This window comes from Sminthopsis crassicaudata, chromosome 4 (assembly GCF_048593235.1).
Source record: "Sminthopsis crassicaudata isolate SCR6 chromosome 4, ASM4859323v1, whole genome shotgun sequence".
Lineage (NCBI taxonomy): Eukaryota > Metazoa > Chordata > Mammalia > Dasyuromorphia > Dasyuridae > Sminthopsis > Sminthopsis crassicaudata.
Window position 1 is genome coordinate 189,135,574 of NC_133620.1, and position 18,984 is coordinate 189,154,557.

Sequence of the window (18,984 nt, forward strand, 5' to 3'; positions counted from 1 at the left end):
GGTTGAATCTGAGCTCAGGTTTTCCTGATTCCTGGGCCTGGCACTCTATCTCCTGAGACACCTAGCTGCCAATAATAACAATACTGTTTCTAAAAATTACCAAGAGGAATTAGATCTGAGATCATGTTTTTCCCTTGGGCAGATTTCCTGAAAATATATATATAACTGGACCCATTAGGAGTCTTAAATATCTTGGATATTTTGTTATGAAACACTCATAAAAGTAGATATGCCAGTGGTATCACTAATTACCTTTTTAATATTAATTAGCAGTTTTAATATTAAAATCTGTTACCATCTTCAGTATTTACATTAGGAACAATAAGAGGGACCAAAAAATGATAAAAAGTTCATATTCCAAAATAATAAGGAAAAGAATGGTCAAGTAGAAAGTAAAGTATGAAACTTAAAATGACATTCAACTGGTAATGAAAAACAACATAGGTATCTAACTTTTAAATGAAGGTTATTTTAAAAACAATTGCTTTCGATTATAACTGGATGTGGCAAATGGAACTAAAATTACTTTAAAAAATTATTATTATGGCTATGCACAATGGAGAATGAAAAATGTGACAATTATCCCATCAATATAAGCACTATGTGTGATCCAGTCAGAAAGTACAGGCCCCAGACCTCTGAACTATTTAACTTGACCATTTATACTGCTTCAATTTGTTTTCTAATTTTCAGATGGCTACTTCATGCTTTTACCATAAAACATGAAACTAAAGTATGTAAAGAAAGAATCCTTCTCTCAATTCTCCAGCATGAGGGACAATTCTCTAAAGCTATAATGACTATTTTATTAAGTGATAGGAAACCTTAAAGAAGTAACCCCCCTACTTCTTATATAAACAGTAGTTACATATTCCAATGAGATAGTGAGATTAAAGAAGTAATTGGGATTCAGGATCCGACCAAGATTCAATTCACATTTCTGTCCTTAAGACATCATTCTGCTAAACGAAAGCACGAACAGAAGCAGAATTAACTGGCTCCTTTTAAGTAAGATAATTGCAAATGCAAAATGAATATCATTCTGCAGCCAGAGAGCCAGAGGACAACTTGAGCCAATGAAATAATGGTAGCTGTGATAAATAATGTATGCACAATATCAAAAGCTGAATGAGAGAAAGAAATGGAGAACCCATTTGAAAATTTGGAATTTGCTCAAAGCTGCTCCTAGAGTGACTCCCAGGAGGAAAGGAACAGATCAGTAATAAACTCTGTGGCTCTGTATAATTTATAAACTTTCTTCCTTTTCATTTCTAACATTGACCCTTTATGACTAACCAGAGAAACAACAAGCTAGATAGCTGCCATAGCCATTTGATGGAGCAATTTTAAACGAACTAATGAAGTCTCTACTAACAAATGATACCTATTTTCTTGTTAAGCTACATACCTACATTCCCTTTCCCCCACATTAAATTTGACTTAAGAAACACCAACTTCCATGCCCTCGTTCACATGCCCTTCTTCATTTCTTTCATTTTCATTATGGCTCTCTTAACCAACCATTATAACCAAAGAAAAGTTAATTCTTTATGACAATATTAGATTGCAGCACTCAGTTAATTTTTAAAATGGGATTCCCGCATGTTCCCTGACAGCAGGGCAAATTGAAAGCAGATCAGAAAAATCTTTTCTCAAGTGCCAGTATCTTTCCAAAGAGATTTCATATCTTACATTGAGAGGATTATATTTTTGCTTTATTAGATACTGTATATCATGCAACCATATTGAAAGAGGTCAGGTCTGTTTATAAAAGTACATGGATATAAAAATAAATAAATAAAAGTAGACAGACATTAACAACAACATTCATTTAAAAGACTAGATTATTTTCCCCCACAATTTTCTTTTGGCATTTTCTGAATCCACTCTTCATTCTTTTCATGACCATCAGTCTCCTAAGCCCTCGCTGCTCTTCTAGGGCACTATAATTCTCATTTTACTTCTACCGCTTTATTATCAAGCTTGCAGTGAAATATTGCAATCTTTCCTTTTGCTGTTCTTACCCTGCTAATTCTCAGTTTCTGTCTCCACTGTCTCCACTGTCTACTCTTACTTATGAGCCATCAAGAATTGATGAGGTTAATTTAAAACACACACACACACACACACACACACACACACACACATATATATATATATACACACACACACACAAAAAAAAAAAATTATACTAGCTAGATTTAATATAAATTCATACAATCTAACCTAAACTCAATCCTCACTGCTAAAGTGATTTTTCAAATATGGTTGTTTTTTCTAAAAGCTAAAAAATTTAAACTATATAGATCCTGTGGTGGAAATATCCATCTAGATGTCAGAAGACCAAAGTTTTAGTCCTAGCTCTAATATTTATTAGACACATGACCTTGGATAGGTCACAAGCCTCAATTTCCTTTTCAGTGAATTTTTTTTTAAATTCCTGTTTCCTTCAAAGGATTCTTTTGTATTTTAAATGAGATAATTTATGTAAATAATTCAATATTCAAAGAGTCTTTGATTTTTGTTGGATATTTCCTCACATTGCAGATTTCAACTTCTCTCTGACTGTCTTGGAGAGTTAGTATGATCAAAAACAATCCATCAGCCTGTAATCAGTCTGACACTGGGGCCTTTCTGAACTTGGATAACTGATTCTTAGAAAACAGGAATGCAATCAATCATTGTGCCCACATTTAAGGCTTCCATTTGGGGAACTTCTAAGAGCCTGCACTCTACTGGAATAACCTTTGATAAACAAGCATCACTTCCACACTCTGATGAGACATTAGTTTAAGAATTTGGAGAAGATAATTTGTGTATATATATATGAAAGCAGTTTAAAGTTCTGAATCCTGTTAGATAAATTTTGGATAAATTCAATCAATATTCATTGAATTAGATGTCCTTCCTAGTAGAATCTATGACTGGTGAATGTTTGGTTAGAGTTTATTGGGTTAGAAGGTTAATGTTACACTAAAACATAACGTCATTTGTCTTTGGTGTTTACCAATCTTTAAAATGGGCCTGATTATTATTGAATGAAGGAAGAGTTTTAAAAAAATTCTTTCACATATTCCTTCTCTTGGCTTTCAATTAGGTTCCCCCTCCTCTGCTCAAGTATGTACCTACTTAAAAGCATCTACTACCTCCCCCTTGTTTTCATTCTTTCTTTTTACTAGCATCTAAATAATAGATGAAATGATGAGAAATGTAAAATTATGGACTATCTAGTTATTTTCATAAGGCAGCTCTGAATTTTGAGAAAAATTATTCCCAGATATGAGTAGAAAGTCAAGATATTCTAGTGAAACTAGCATTTTTGCTGACCTCTTTATATATTCTCTCTAGAACAATATAAAAGATGCACCAAATTCTGATCAGGGAAAACTAAGAAAAAATCATAATGAGTCACTTTTTTCCAGCCCAGGGCAGCTTAGGAATCTAGAGTGGTCAATAGACACTAGGGTAAGAGCTAATGCAATATTGGCTGTAGTCTCAGGCAACAGAAGTGGCATACTTTTTCCTTAAAATTCTTCCCTTAAGATTTTAAATTGTTTTTAATGTCTGAGGAAATAGTAATTATCCTGATTTTTTACTGGCAACAAGATATTTAAAGACTGAAAATAAGCAAAAAAGAAACTGTTCTAATTATCCTTTTTCAGTCTTTTCTGTTAGTATCCCTTTTCTCTTCCCCAAGAAAAGTTTTTTTTAACCTTCAAAATTTAACTATTGTGAATATTACTGCTATACTAAAAGATTATGAAATCATTCTTTGAATGTGTAGCCTTACTTAAATTCTTTTGAATTTGGAATTATCAAGGCAATCAGCCTTCTTTGTCCATATGGGATCTTAACATTTCCCTGGATATGGGACTTCTGTGTGGAAAATAGGCAATGTTCTTCCACTTGATCAATTTTGTGTGGATAATTAGGACAAACATTTAAATGAAAGAAGTTTGGCAATGGCTAGAACTTGATGTAATCAGCACAATATCATCCATACCTGAAAGCTTCAATACAACCCCAGCTTTTGAGACTATTTTAATGGCCTGTTTCAGCATTTTCTGATATTTAAGGGGGAAATAAGGTGACCCCTTGATGAGCTGAATTGATTCAGGCTAAAATAAAAAGGAATACAAAAATAGCTACTTTTAGTACAACAGCAAAATCTCTTTAATTTCTACTTCCTGAGAGTGTGAACTCTTGGCAATGCCTATAACCAGAGAGAAAAACTGAGAAACCATCAGTCCAAGTTCCATAAAGGGCCAGTAATATGAAAACCAGAATCGATGTTGTTTTATAAATCATGTCACCCAACTATATCCAGGTGAATATGGATTTACTAATCCATCCAACAACCACACCTTCTAATCTATTCTACTTGTTCTTAAAAGGTCTTCTGTCTTCCTTGTACTTGGGCTGAGATGCTTGGTTTGGCTTATTGCCTGTAAATTTGTTATCCCAAAGGGCCCAGTGTTCTGCCTGCTACAAATACCTTCTGCTAAGCAGGTGAAAAAGGATAATGGTTGATGGGCTGAATCAAGTGAACAAATTCAAAAGTCCAGCCTCCAGTTGCAAAATTCTTGAAGGTCAGCATTCTGAATGGTCTGTGAACTTAAAAATAAAATCACTAAGTAATTAAAAATAAACTTACATTTGTTTTTCAACACAATTACTTTATCAATGACAGCTTTAGCATTTATTTTATTTTTTTCTTCTTCAAAGTCTATTGCAAAGAATGACTAATTCTTCTAGCACCCTGAAGGTAGATATTATTATCCCAATAAACAAATGACTCACTCCATTTCTGTTCAGGTTTCTGCCTCCACTGGCCCCTCACTCCAGTTCATCCTGTATTCTGCTGTCAGGATAATCTTTTTTCAAACATTCTGAACAAGTCAAGTCAATAGGTATTTATTAAGCACCTGTGATGCTAGGCACTATGGGAAATATAAAAAGAAACAGAAGATCTGGTACCACCCTTGGAAGAATTTGCAATCAGTAGAGGCAAGGAGATGTGCCTATGGGGAAAAAAAAATCCAAGTCAGTAAATGATCAAGTGGAATGTGATATAGCAGCCCACTATAATAAGAGCTTGTATGTGGAGGAGGTGGAGCTTAAACAGGACCTTCAAGGAAATGTAGGATTTGGATTGGTCAAGTAAAATGAAGAAGTCATTCCAGACAGAGGGAAACCCTTGAGAAAGAGTACCAAAGCAAGATTGAACATGTAGGGAACCATAAAGAAAGCAACTTGACTGGAGTGGAGGGTTCATGTTGGTAAGTACCTACAGATAACATCATTCTCTGATTGTTTTAACTTCCCAGCTAAAATATAAGTTCCTTTGGGGCTGAGTAAAATTCTGATACAGAGCAGGCATATTACCAGCTACCCACTTTGTACTTTGTAAATGAAGGGGATTGGTAAATGAAGAAACTTTAATTGAGAGAGGATGTTATCCGGAAACTGTTATATCTACTCTTTAGCAGAACAATAATAGAATAAAAATAGGATTTGTATAAAACTAATTAAGGCAAAATAATTAAGAAGGTGTGATAATAGAAAATGAGCTTACAGGTCAAGAGAATCATAAGATCTAGTGCTGGCAGAGTCTGAAGACATGATCTATTCAATATCTATCTCTATTTTGTAAAGAAGCAAACTAAAAAAAATAAATAAAAAATAAGTAGAGAAGCAAACTGAAGAACAGAGAAGTTGAATCACCTGCCTGAGGTTAGATAGCCATTAAGTAGTAGAACTGGAATTAGAAATTAGGTCCTCTGATTGAATTCCAGTGTTCTTTATCCTATCTGAGCTTGCCTTTTAAGGAAAAATCATAGTTTGTTGTTTTTTTTTAAAGAGTTGGAGGAAAGCAGAAAAGTCTTCCAGTATAAGATGATTATTTCCCTAGAAGAGAAAAAGTAGTAGCATAATCTAATAAAAAGCAAAGATTGCAACAAAATCAGGATTTTAAAGTTTATAAAATGCTTTCCTCAAATTAGCTCTCTGTGAGATAAGGAATGAAAATATTCTCCCCATTTTCCAGATGGAGAAACTGAGTCAGAGATGTTAAATATTGTAGCCCAAGGCATACAGATTGGTATTCAAACCCAGTTCTTCTTCAGGAAGGGGAACTACATAAGCAAAAACTAAAGAGAGGAGATTGAACCAAATATACATGGAAAGTAATAATGAATGACTAACTGGAGGGTGTGTAAATAGATGTAAAAAACAGAGCTAGGTAAGAAAGGGATAGGGAAAGAGAAAGGACTGGATTAATTAACCAAGTCCGTTTCTTATTAAGCTCCAACATAAACATTTACTATCATAATATTATACATTCGGTGAAATTTACATTTTATACCACCAATCTCTCCATTTTTTTATTTGTAATAAGCTTTGACTTAATGGTTTGGAGACCAATATAACAGCTTTCCCATAATGGATACTGGAAACCATTATTATAATATGAGACCTGATGCTCTTGAGGCCTTCATGACATCCTTTCAATCTCTCCCCTCACCCTCCTCTCCACCTTAAGGAAGGGTATATAAGATTACATTTTGCTCATGGACAAGCATGGACAATTTATACATATACATATATATGTTTCTGTGTATAAAATATTTATACAAATACTGTTTGTATTATCTATGTATAATATATACTATATGTATAATTATGTATATAAGTATATGATTATATATATATTTATATATTAATATATTTACATATATATTAGTTTAGCATAGCTATATACCTCAAAATAATATCTTTCCAACAGCTAGCTTGTGTACTACCTCCCACCTCCGCCCAAATTCCTGGTGTGCCCTGAATCTTGACAGCCCCAGACAACCACCAAAATCAGGCTTTAAGGAAAGAGAACTTTGGAACACATCTCCCTTCCCTGGGAGCACAACCTTAATATGGGACTAAGCCCTTTACTCCCCCATTCAACACCACCCTTTTGTTAGTTTTATTCCAAGTTAGTGTGTATGTCTTAATTGTGCTTCAGATCCCTTACTTTTTCTTTCTTCCACTTATTTTCCTTATTGGTTGCCTAATCACTGAATTTGATCTCCATTATTTTACCTCCTATTTTCCACATCTGAATTCATCAAGGGATGTATTTTCTGCAAAGTGTCTGCTTAGCTTATGGGCCTCTCCCTACGTGAATTGGCTGATCAGACAAGAACTTCACCTATTGACAGCTAAACCTATGCTAGTGAACTTAGATGAACTCTTTTCCCTCCCAAGAGGGCAAAACTTACACTTATTAATGTATAAAGTATTGATAATAATTCAAAGTGTTGGCTGACCAAAAGATTTTTATCATAACAAGGATCAACATTCATTTGCTAACATTTATAAATGACTAGTATTAAATAAATATTATTAATATAAATTTATCATTATAATAATAAGACCTAGTTTTTCTGTAGTGCTTTAAGGTTTGCAAAGCTCTTTACATGTTATTATATTTGATCCTTAAGAAAAAAAATTTAGAAAAAAATAGTATGTGCTGTTATTATACCCATCTTAAAAATAAGGAAGCTGAGATTTTGAGAGGTTAAGTGACTTGACGAGTCATGTGCCTAATAGGTGTTTGAGGAAGGATTTGTGGGAGGCTATTTTTAACTCCATGTCTGATGCTTTACCTGCTATACACATGACCTTCCTGCCTAGTTCTCTATTTGTTCAATATGTGCCCAACTTGATTGTCAGTTCTTTAAGGGTAAAACTCATAACAGCACTTTATGTAGCCCCTTTAGATTATTATCTAGAATTTCATTAAAATTGCATTTTAATGATTTCTGAATTTTTCTGATAAAGAGAATACAAATTTTTTAGTAATAAAGACTAAATCAGAAGCTTTACATGTCTTCCAAAATTTAATAATAACACTAGTAAACTGACAATTGAATTGAAGCAATTCTTATGAATAATTTTAGACAGAGGGACAAATCATGACTAATTTATTCAATTTCATAGAGATCCAAAAAATTCCATAAATAGAACCATTAGCCTAAACCTGTTTTTTTTTAATATGATCTATAAAAAGAATAACAAGAAAGGGAAATCAGATTTCTTAAGAGTGAGCCTTTTTAGATCCATATATATCTGATAAAAGTCTGAAATTCTAAATATATAATAACTAACAAACACATGATGATTAGGAACCAATCATCAATCATAAACAAGCAGTTCTTAAAAGATTTACAGAATTCTAATAACTATATGAGAGATATTCACAATATAAAGACTTGGCCCTGAAGCTAATTCAATCTGAATTCAAATCCTAGCTCTGCAACACAACGACTATGAGAGTGATGTTGAGTAAATCACACAACCTCACTAACTTCCTAAGTTAGATAATTTCCTAAGACAATCAATTAGTTTCAGGGAAAGTTCCAACTTGTTTTGGTAGAAGAAATTTCCTTACCTGGGAGTTCCCAATTAAAAGTCTGCATAAATATCCCACAACCATATGAAAGAATTAGAGAATTCTCTAAATCACTAAAACTAAAATAATTGCAAATCAAAAATCTATCTCTGAGATCTCACCTCATACATAATCAACTGGCAAAAATTACACAAGAATAAAATAGCTAATATTATTGGAACTGCAGAAGATAGGAACAGAAATTTATTTTGGGTAAAGTAATATTTTTTTCAATAATCCTAGAAAATAACTTGGAATTATGATTGTTTTAAAAAATAGATAAAATATCTATACCCTTTTATTCAGAGGAACATATTCCAAAGAGAGAAATGAAAAACAAAGAAATTTCCATATACACCACAAATTTTATAGAAGCACTTTCTGGCAAAGAATTGAAAACAAAGTACAATAGATATTCATGGCTAAATTAATTGTGTTGCAAAAACATAAATGGAATGTTAATGTGCCATAGCAATAAATATGAAGACTACCGTGAAGCATGGAAAGACAAACATTTATGCATAATAAAAGAAAATAATATACATCATGATTACAACAAAATGATGAGGACAAAAAATCCTGTATTTCATAGTTCATAGGATTTTTTTTTAATTTATAAAATAAAAGCCATTAAAATGACAAGAAAAGATAATGATAAATATTGGAGGAGATATGGGGTTGTTGGTAGAGTTGTGAACTTATCCAATCATTCTGGAGAGCAATTTGGAACTATGCCCAAAGGACTCTCTAACTGTGTATAACCTTCGCTCCAATCGTAAATCTACTGGGCCTGTATCCCAAAAAGTTCATTAAAAAGGGGAAAGTGCAGAAATGTTTGTGGTAGCCCTTTTATAGTGACAAGGAACTAGAAACTAAGTGGATGCCCATCAATTGAGGAATGGCTGAGTAAGTTATAGTATATGAAAGTTATGGAATATTATTGTTCTATAAGAAATGATCAGCAGGATGATTTTAGAAAGGCCTGGAGAGACTTCCATGAAACAAATGCTAAGTGAAGTAAATAGACCCAGGAGAACATTGTACACAGCAACAACATAATTATGCTATGATCAATTCTGATTGACTTGGCTCTTTTCTGTTAGAATAACAGACCTGTGATAGAGAGAGCTATATGTAGCCTTAAGGAGGACTGTGAGGATTGAATGTGGATCACAACATAGTATTTTAACCTTTTTTGTTGTTGGTTGTTTGCCTTTTGTTTTCTTTCTCATTTTTCCTTTTTTGATCTGATTTTTTTTACACAGCATGATAAATGTGGAAATATATATATATATATATATATAAGAATTATGCATGTTTAACATTTATTGGATTACTTGCTATTTAGGGGAGGAGAGGGGAGAAAAAATGGAACACAAGGTTTTGCAAGAGTGAGTGTTGAAAACTATCTTTGCAAATATTTTGAAAATAAAAAGCTATTATTTTTTTTAAAAGCCATTGCCCACTTGTAAATACCCAAAGTTTTCAAAAGAATGAGCTATCAACAGCCGTATAAAAAAATGCTCCAAAAAACTAATAATTATACAAAATCAAATTAAAGAAATTCTGAGATTCTAACTAATGCCCATCAGATTAACGAAGTTTATAAAAGAGAAATGTCAGTTATTTTAGGAGTTGCAAGAAAATAGGTATGTTAATCCATTATTTGTAAAGTGAATCAATTTGAACCTATGCCCAAAAAAAGTCATTATGTGTTAATCCTTTGACCTAGCAATACTACTACTATGTCTCTTGCCTTAATGAAATCAAAGAACTAGGAAAAAGACATACATGTACTAATATTTTAGTTATGTTTTTTATAAAGAAATACCATTCATTTGGAAGAACTGATGACCGAATTATGGCATTCAAATTAATGATGCTACAAGAAATGATAAATTTGATGATTTCAGAGAAATCTAGGAAGATTTATATGAAATCATGCATAAATCAACAGAATGAGGAGAACAATTTATATGATAATAAGATTCTAAAATAATATTTTGAAAGACTTTGGAATCTTAAACAATATAGTGACCAACCAGTATTCCAAAGGACTTATAATGAAGACTCCTAACTATCTTTTGACTAAATGGGAATGGATTCAAGGCAGATTTATATGTTATGTGTGTGTATGTGTGTGTATAAATATATAGGTTTTTTTTTTAGATGTGGTCAATATGGGAAGTTGATTTTACTTGACTATGCATTTTTGTTACAAAGATTTTGTTTTTCATCAATCTATTGGGAGTGAGATAGAGAAATTAGTATTTTATAAATTAAAAATTAAAATAAATAATTTTAAATGACAATATTAATTTGTCCCAAAAGAAGAAATGAAAATTCCAGTTGTGTCCATTAATTGAAGATATTTGAGGATATGAATATAGGAAATTGCAGATACTTTCAAACTCAGTTTATACATTAGTTTGGCTAAAGTGTTTTTTTCTTCTCTTTTTAAAAAAAATTTGTTAAGAGAAATAACTTGCTAGATGTGGGAATGGAGGAATATGTTTGGAAATGAAAAGCAATATAAAACAAAAAGTATTTTAGAAGCTACAGGGGGGAAAGTTACTTTTCTTAACTAGCTATCAAGGCAACCCTATGTAAATTGCACTGAGAATTAATGAGATGTAATAGAAAGAGAATGAGAACAATACCAGTTTTGGTTGGCTTTGCTGTGTGACCTTGAACAAGTCATTTGCCTTTTTGAGCTTCTATTTCCTTACCTATAAAATTAGTGATCTGCACTGTATGACCTCTAATGTCCCCTTTTATCTGGAACATCCTTATTCCAGTATATTGACGCATTTTCTTAAAGTTGACACTGTTTTTTTGTGTGTGAGTCTTCCCTTCTTTTCCTTTTTTTTTTATTAAAAATATAATTAAAATAACATGGCTAAATAGGAATTTATGTTTTCATGTTTATTCTATTCGTTTGAGATAAAACTATCAAATGACAGGCAACAAAGCCATTCAAATCTCAAGTTGTATATATTCTTTTTTCTGACAATATCCTTTTACTTGAATTGATTTAGAAGAAATTATGTGATTGCTCCACATTGTCATTTACTATGGACATTGTTGAACAGTTTCTAACTTGTTCATTTTATTTTCTATATGGGTCTCCTAATCTTAAATCACCAAGTCTTTTTTTCTAAATCTTTGTAAAGATATAAATTAAGTTTGGGTTCATTTTCTTTTTAGTTCAGGGATGGGGTGAACATTCCTTCATCATACATGAGAACCAGTTGACTTCTATTAACCAATATAAATTGATATATCACCACTTTGCTCTTGGGGGGTTTCTATATTTTGGTCTATACAGATTGAAGAAGTCCTGAAGATTGATGGAGGGCCATGCTATTCAAACAGCAGGCGTTGCTGAGACAGAAGCTCTTTGTGCTGGGAAGTCTTGCTATTGGAAGTCTTCTATATCTAGTTGCCAGAGTTGGGAGCTTGGATAGGTAGGTTGAATACCCTACACACATGCTCACACATATGAATGCACATTTATTTAATGTGTATACATTACACATGTTTGTATATATTCATAGATGTGTTATGTGTGTATATACATGTATGTATCCATCTGTATATATATATATTGTGCTATGGAGTCAATATTGATTTATGTTTCTATATGACATCTTTTTAAGCATATCCATTTATTTTCTTTGTCCAAAATTCCCATGAAATATATCTTCTGCAGTTCTGAATAATGAACCTTCCTATGGAGCAGGGGAAAAAAGAAGAGAAAAAAAATTTCAAGTAGCCCAAGTCCTGATATTTGTCCATATGCATTTGTATTCTGCAGGCACAGGCAATTCTTTGTAAAAGGAATATAAAACAGTGTATGGTAAAAATGTAATTCCAGTAGCTCATTCTGATCTGCATGCATCTGTATTGACCTCTAGCCTTAACAAAAACAGCGATGATGTATTTATGTATCATCTCCAAATTTATGAGTGGGCAATTAATGTGTTACTGTAATAGTTAAAATTATGTATGAGCTTGCAAAGGAACTCGTCAAGTTTGGAAATCCTATTGCACTTGAAAGATGGCTGCAGGCTTGGAGAATTTTAACTATGTTAATTAACTCCAGCTTTCAATCAGGCTCTGAATGTACCAGGCAAAGAGCCTATCTTTCTGAGAGATTACCCTAGAAAATCCAAAGAAAAGAAATTAGTAGAGGCTAAGGATATATCTCTAAGCAGGCAAACACTTGAAATGTTATCAGGGATATGAGAGTCCCAACACTACCAAATGGCTTCACACTGAATAACTTAGGAAAGTCCTGGATTCTCAATGATAGGGGAAGAACAGAAAAGCTAATTTCTGAAATAAGAATAAACTGAAAGAAACTGGGGTCCCCAAAGGTTAAGGAAATATTGGTTGAAATAGACAAGCTGTGCCATTCTCACTTCTTGACTCTGTAAAATCCATTTCCTCCACTGGAAAGATTGAAGTTCTGAAATCCTGCTGCTTCCTCTCCTAACCCAGTACCCATTGTTCTGAAAGTGCAGCCGGGCTTAAAATTGAAATGATAGCCAACTTTCAGCTTTCCTTCTCTAACCAAGACCTGGAACAGGATCTATATGTCTGAGTCCTCAAAGTTTAAGCAACAAAAACTTTATGATCATCCAGCCAGAGCAGAGGTTGAAATTGTATAGAGAGTCCTTTTGACAATTTAATTCCGAATGCCTAACTAGGCTCCCCACTAATTAGAAACAAGTCATGGCTAGTGATCCTATGAGCTGCTAAGGGACAGTAGTTTCACAAGCTGATGTTTGCCTACCAATAAAATAGCATAACCTGAAGTTTGGCTCTCTAGCTGCATCATTGCTTTCTTATTATTAGTTGCTCCTAATAATTTGCCTTTTCCCCAGTCATTACTTCTTTCATCTCTTTTTTTCTCCCTGATGCAAATAAATCTGATCTTTTTTGTAAGGGTTTGCATTGCCCAGTGGCCTTCTCCAGAAATTTCTGCTTGAAAATGTGGCCAGATTATGCCTGGGAATAGTGAAGTTTTTCAGAAAGTTTCTTTCTTATCAATAATCTAGATGACCACATTCCATAGTATATTAACATATACTATAAATAGTATATATAAACATATACTATAGTATATAAATATACTATAAATATATAGTATTTGAGGACCTGAATCCTGAAATATTTTCTTTTAATGAAATAATATTATATTTCTCCCATTGCTTCTAAGAGAACAGAATATCCATGCTACTATTTTTGATTTCTGCATTTAACATAGGATTTACAGTCTGAAGAGGCTTTCAGGATCATCTAGTTCAAGTCTCTCATTTTTCAGATGATGAAGCTGAGACAGAGAGAGATGAAATCATTTTTTCCAAAGTCACATAGATAGGTAGTTAGCTAGTTCTTAGCACACTGAGGATTTGAATCCAGGACTTTTAACTTCAAACCTAGTGCTCCCTTTTTTATACCCCACTACCTGCTTACAAAGGAAGAGCAAGCAACATCCAAATGTTTGCCTTTTGAGAGTAATAAAGTAAGGATGGCTCAAGAAAGGCTTTACTTTAGCAGAGTGATTAAAAACTTCATTCAGTAGGATGTAATTAAATATGTTCATATGGCCAACATTATCTTCTCTTGAAAAAGGCTTAACCTGATTTGTTAGGTCAACTTGAGAAAATTAAAACTGAATTTCAGAAATATACTATACCCTCAGGATAAGACAATTATTGGATTATAGGATCACAAGTTCAAAGTTGGAAGACATTATAGAGTCAGTCATTCAATAATCATGTAAGTGTTTACCAGCCCAGGCATCCTGTTAAAATTGGGTATACAAAGAAAGGGGGGGAAAAAAACATGATTCCTGCCTTCAAGGAGCTCACAGTCTAAAGAGGAATAGATAATTCAAACAATTATGTAAAAATAATATATATATATATATATGAATAATATATATAAATATATATATGTATATATATATATAAATAAAACATAAAACGGAAGATAAATTTAGAGAGAAGGAACTAGTAGAGAAAAGTTGGCATGCATGATTACCTAGGACTTGAAATGAATCTTGAGGGAAGTCAGGAGACAGAGATAAAAAGGAAAAGAAAATTCCAGATGTGGGAATAACCAATGAAAAGGCACAAACTGAGAAATATCATGTCTTATGCAAGGAACAGAGAGTGGAATAAAGCATAAAAAGACCAGAAAAGTATAAAAGGCCAGACTATGAAAGGCTTTAAAAGTTCCTCAGTAATTATCTAATCTAACTGACTCATATTATAGATGTAGAAATTGAGGCCTACCAAGAAAAATTAACTTAGTCTATGATCACATAGGTGCAAACAAGCAAGGTCAGGGTTTTGATCCCTGTCTTTTGCTTCAAATTCAATTCTCTTTCCATATTACCATCTGCCTTTGCCATACCTTGTGAAATTGTTGATCTGATCAAATTCTTTCATCAACCATTTATAAAGTATTTATTATGTTCAGTACCCAGTATATACTCAGTCTCTGTTCTGAGAAGCTTTATGTAGTAAAGAAAGAAAAGAAATATGAACACAAATACCTATGCTACAAAGTAGGCTGTGCTCAATGCATGGGAGAACTATATGATAAAGTGTTAAGATATGAGATCATATTATCTCTTTATAGTGATCATAATTTCCTCCTTCAGCAAAGGTAGTTAATCATTTTGCAGAACTGTCTAAGGAGAAAGTTTACTTTCATACTCTATCCTTGTCATTCATTTACATTCTCTTGGAAATATCAGCTAATAATAATAATATCTCAACCTGTGACTGAAAAGCTCACAAATGTAGACTAAACCAAGTTAATATGTACTTGGGAAATATTTCACAAAATAAATATAAATATAATAGAACATGGGTAATGTTAATTTGTAATTTTCTAAATCAATATGCTGTCCTGATTTGGGGGTAGAAGTAGGGGAAAAGGAAAAAAGAAATTTACGTATTAACTTTATTATGTATTTAAAAGGAATACCAAGTTTCATATGCAAACATCTTTTTTCTTTATCCTGTTATGAAATTTTTTTAAAAAGGAAATTAGCTTAATTTCCCCTATAACTTAGCAGGAGAAACATGGAACTATCCAGCTCCATCCTCGGACTAGTTGACTGCAAATTTGCATAGGTACTCAATGAAACATATTGCACTTGGCTGTTGAAAGTTAATTTTTTTTAAATGTTCATACTTTGAGGTTTAAGAAACCTTATGGAACGGATAGAGAACTAGTTTTGAAACCAAGAAGACTTGGATACAATTCCTGCCACTGACACATTCAGACTGGTTCAGTACACACTCATGAGTTTTGCAGTCATGTGTGAGACACAAGTTTGACATTCTACTTTAGATAACTATCTAAGATCTTAAGTTGGGAAGAGTCAATCGGCATTAATATAGATAGCTTTATCTACAACAGTAAAATCACAAGTCTAGTTAGTCAACTAGAATTTATTAAGCTCCTGTGATGTGTCAGGCATTATGCTAAACGCTGGGGATACAAAGAATGGCCAAAGGCAGACTTGTCCTGAAATAGCCTACAATCCCATGGTGGAGTTTACAGTCTAATCATCCTATCTTTTCTACTGAATCACAAGGTTGAGAGGAGGGGGAACCCTTGATCTCTTTAGATAAGTAGACACAGAGAAGCAAAGAATGCCATACATACGTCTGCATATTCCTCTACATGCTTAAGTACAAAAATTGTCAAGTTTACATGTACTGGAGGACTTAGTAATTTTTAATATTAGTAGATTGCATGTTGTTGCAAATAATTGTAGGTGAGACCTAGGATTGTTTGTGTGTGTGTGTGTGTGTGTGTGTGTGTGTGTGTGTGTGTGTGTGTGTTTCATCAGATGTCAAAGCTTTTTAGAATGTTCAAATACCAAAGAAGTACAAGGAAATTGAGCATCCCAAAAATACTCATCAAAGATTTTAAATCTGCCACATTTGCACATTTTCCAAATGATGCTAACCAGCAAGCTATTTAAAAAGCCATTATTATGACTGATATTGTTCGTCTATCTTTCACTATAAGCACAAGTATATGCTGTAGTTAATTAAGTGCCTGGTGAATAAAAAAAAATTTTTAAGGAGCAATAATAAAAAAAGAAAGCTCATCAATTATATGTGCTCTATTAAATATTAAGTTCCCTAACATAAAATTCCTCAAACATAAGCTCTTTGTGAATTTCAGCAGTCTGAGAGGGAAGTGAGTTTTTTGTTTTAGTTTGTGTGTGTGTGTGTGTGTGTGTGTGTGTGTGTGTGTGTGTGTGTGTGCTTTTAAAAGTCTTTGCTCACTCAGTCTTGAAAACCAGGAAAGTGAAGAATTAATTTTAATAAGTGCCTTGACATCTCCATTTGTTGCTTGCAGACTACAACCCATTTGCCCAATTGAAGGTCGATTTGGAGCCCGCAGTCAGGCTGAGATCCCACTTCGGGCACTGCAATTCAAACGTGGCCTTCTCCACGAGTTCCGGAAAGGCAACGCCACCAAGGAGCAGATTCGACTCCACAACCTGGTCCAGCAACTCCCAAAAGCCATCATCATTGGGGTGAGGAAAGGAGGTACCAGAGCCCTACTTGAGATGCTAAATCTCCATCCTGCTGTGGTCAAAGCCTCCCAGGAAATCCACTTTTTTGATAATGATGAGAATTATGCCAAGGGCATTGAGTGGTACAGGAAGAAAATGCCATTTTCATACCCTCAGCAAATCACCATTGAGAAGAGTCCTGCCTATTTTATTACAGAAGAGGTACCAGAAAGGATTTACAAAATGAACTCATCTATCAAGTTGCTGATCATTGTCAGGGAACCCACAACAAGAGCTATTTCTGATTACACTCAGGTGCTAGAGGGGAAGGAGAGGAAGAATAAAACCTACTACAAATTTGAAAAGCTGGCAATAGACTCTAATACCTGTGAAGTGAACACTAAATATAAGGCTGTGAGGACCAGTATCTATACAAAACATCTGGAGAGATGGCTGAAATACTTTCCAATTGAGCAGTTTCACATAGTAGATGGAGATCGGCTCATTACAGAACCACTGCCAGAACTCCAGTTAGTGGAGAAGTTCCTCAATCTTCCTCCCAGGATCAGTCAATACAATTTATACTTCAATGCTACAAGGGGGTTTTACTGCCTGCGGTTTAACATTGTCTTTAACAAGTGCCTGGCAGGCAGCAAGGGACGCATTCATCCAGAGGTAGATCCCTCTGTAATTACCAAATTGCGCAAATTCTTTCACCCTTTCAATCAAAAATTCTACCAGATCACTGGGAGAACATTGAACTGGCCCTAAATGAATATATTCTACAACACTGAGTGTTGCGCCAGGAGGGACACAGTGTCTTCTTTAGATTCAAATATGCACTTTTCCAAAACACAGCTATCAAAGTCTTTTTTTTTTCACCCCATGAATACTTGTACATATGCAGTGTGTGACCAAATAAACAGTGGGACCCATTTTTTTTGTACTGAGAAGTAAACTGAAAACAATTTAATCTCTACATAGTTGTATCTTTTTTTTAGGCTATTTAGAAAAAGAAGAGGTGGTATTTGAGAGTGGTAAATGAATTCAGCTCTTCTTCAAAGAGTTAGTCTTCCTTTGACTCAAAGTTATCACTTGCCATTTTCATAGATCTAAGCCAAATGATAATATATGAAAATATACATTGGGTTGTGAAGCTTCAGGATAGATCAGGAAGTATAGGATGAAGAACAAATAAGATATGCATATTTCTAAGGGAATACTGACTCTTTCATTCAGATGCTGAATTAGTGCCGTAAAACTGAGTCATATACTGTTTTTGTCTTTTTTCTAAGAATGTCTTATCTCATAATAATTTGACATCGTTCCAAAGTTCCCATAGTGAGTTTGCACTATTGTTTTTTCGTATGGACTATTGTGTCACCCATAGCATGTCAATCACATGTCCAAGAGTCCAACCTTTTATCCTCTATGTTGTATGTCAACAAAGAGAAATGTTGTGTACATAGTGTACATTGCTTGTAAATACTGGTTTCACAATAAGTAATTCTATTTTGTAAACTGAATATGGCTATTTAATTTATTGTGGAAATTAAATTTATTGTGGTATTTAAAAAGGGAATGGATTAAAATGACTATATGTGAAATTTCTTTTCCATTTATTTTCCTATACCTCCTGCTGACTCCATAGGTCATCAATGTGTGTCTGCAGATGAAAGGGTATAAGAAGTATGTACACTCCTCCTTTTAATATTTTACCCTTGAGGAAATGTATTTGTGAAGTGAAGCAAAAAATCTCAGCCATCTGGAAATCAAGTCTAATAACCATCTCAGAGAATGCTAGTGCTAATCAGCTACAACTTTGCAACAATTAATTCATTCCCTCGCATTTGCTTCTCTTGTGCTAGAAGAGCAACAAGGAACATATGAATAGAACAAGGCATAGTGTTAACAACAAAACATTTTCCTGGATGCTCTAATCAAAGTCAGCCCAGCAGAGAAATTAGATCAAATAAGATGAGAC

The 18,984-nt window shown here is 33.5% G+C and overlaps 1 protein-coding gene across 3 annotated transcripts in view; it reads left to right on the forward strand.

Annotated features, from left to right (window-relative positions):
• The window catches only part of HS3ST5 (heparan sulfate-glucosamine 3-sulfotransferase 5), a 301,119-nt gene extending 282,508 nt beyond the window's left edge, over positions 1–18,611 (forward strand). For 2 of the 3 annotated variants that reach the window (XM_074310054.1, XM_074310055.1), the window contains exons 3-4: positions 11,772–11,910; positions 16,841–18,611. In XM_074310054.1, the coding sequence (XP_074166155.1) occupies positions 11,804–11,910; positions 16,841–17,771 (1,038 nt within the window). In that variant the 5' untranslated portion in view covers positions 11,772–11,803 and the 3' untranslated portion in view covers positions 17,772–18,611. Of the gene's footprint in view, positions 1–5,051; positions 5,280–11,771; positions 11,911–16,840 lie in introns of those variants that run through there. The other variant, XM_074310056.1, reaches the window with a different exon arrangement.
• Positions 18,612–18,984: the final 373 nt, after the last annotated feature.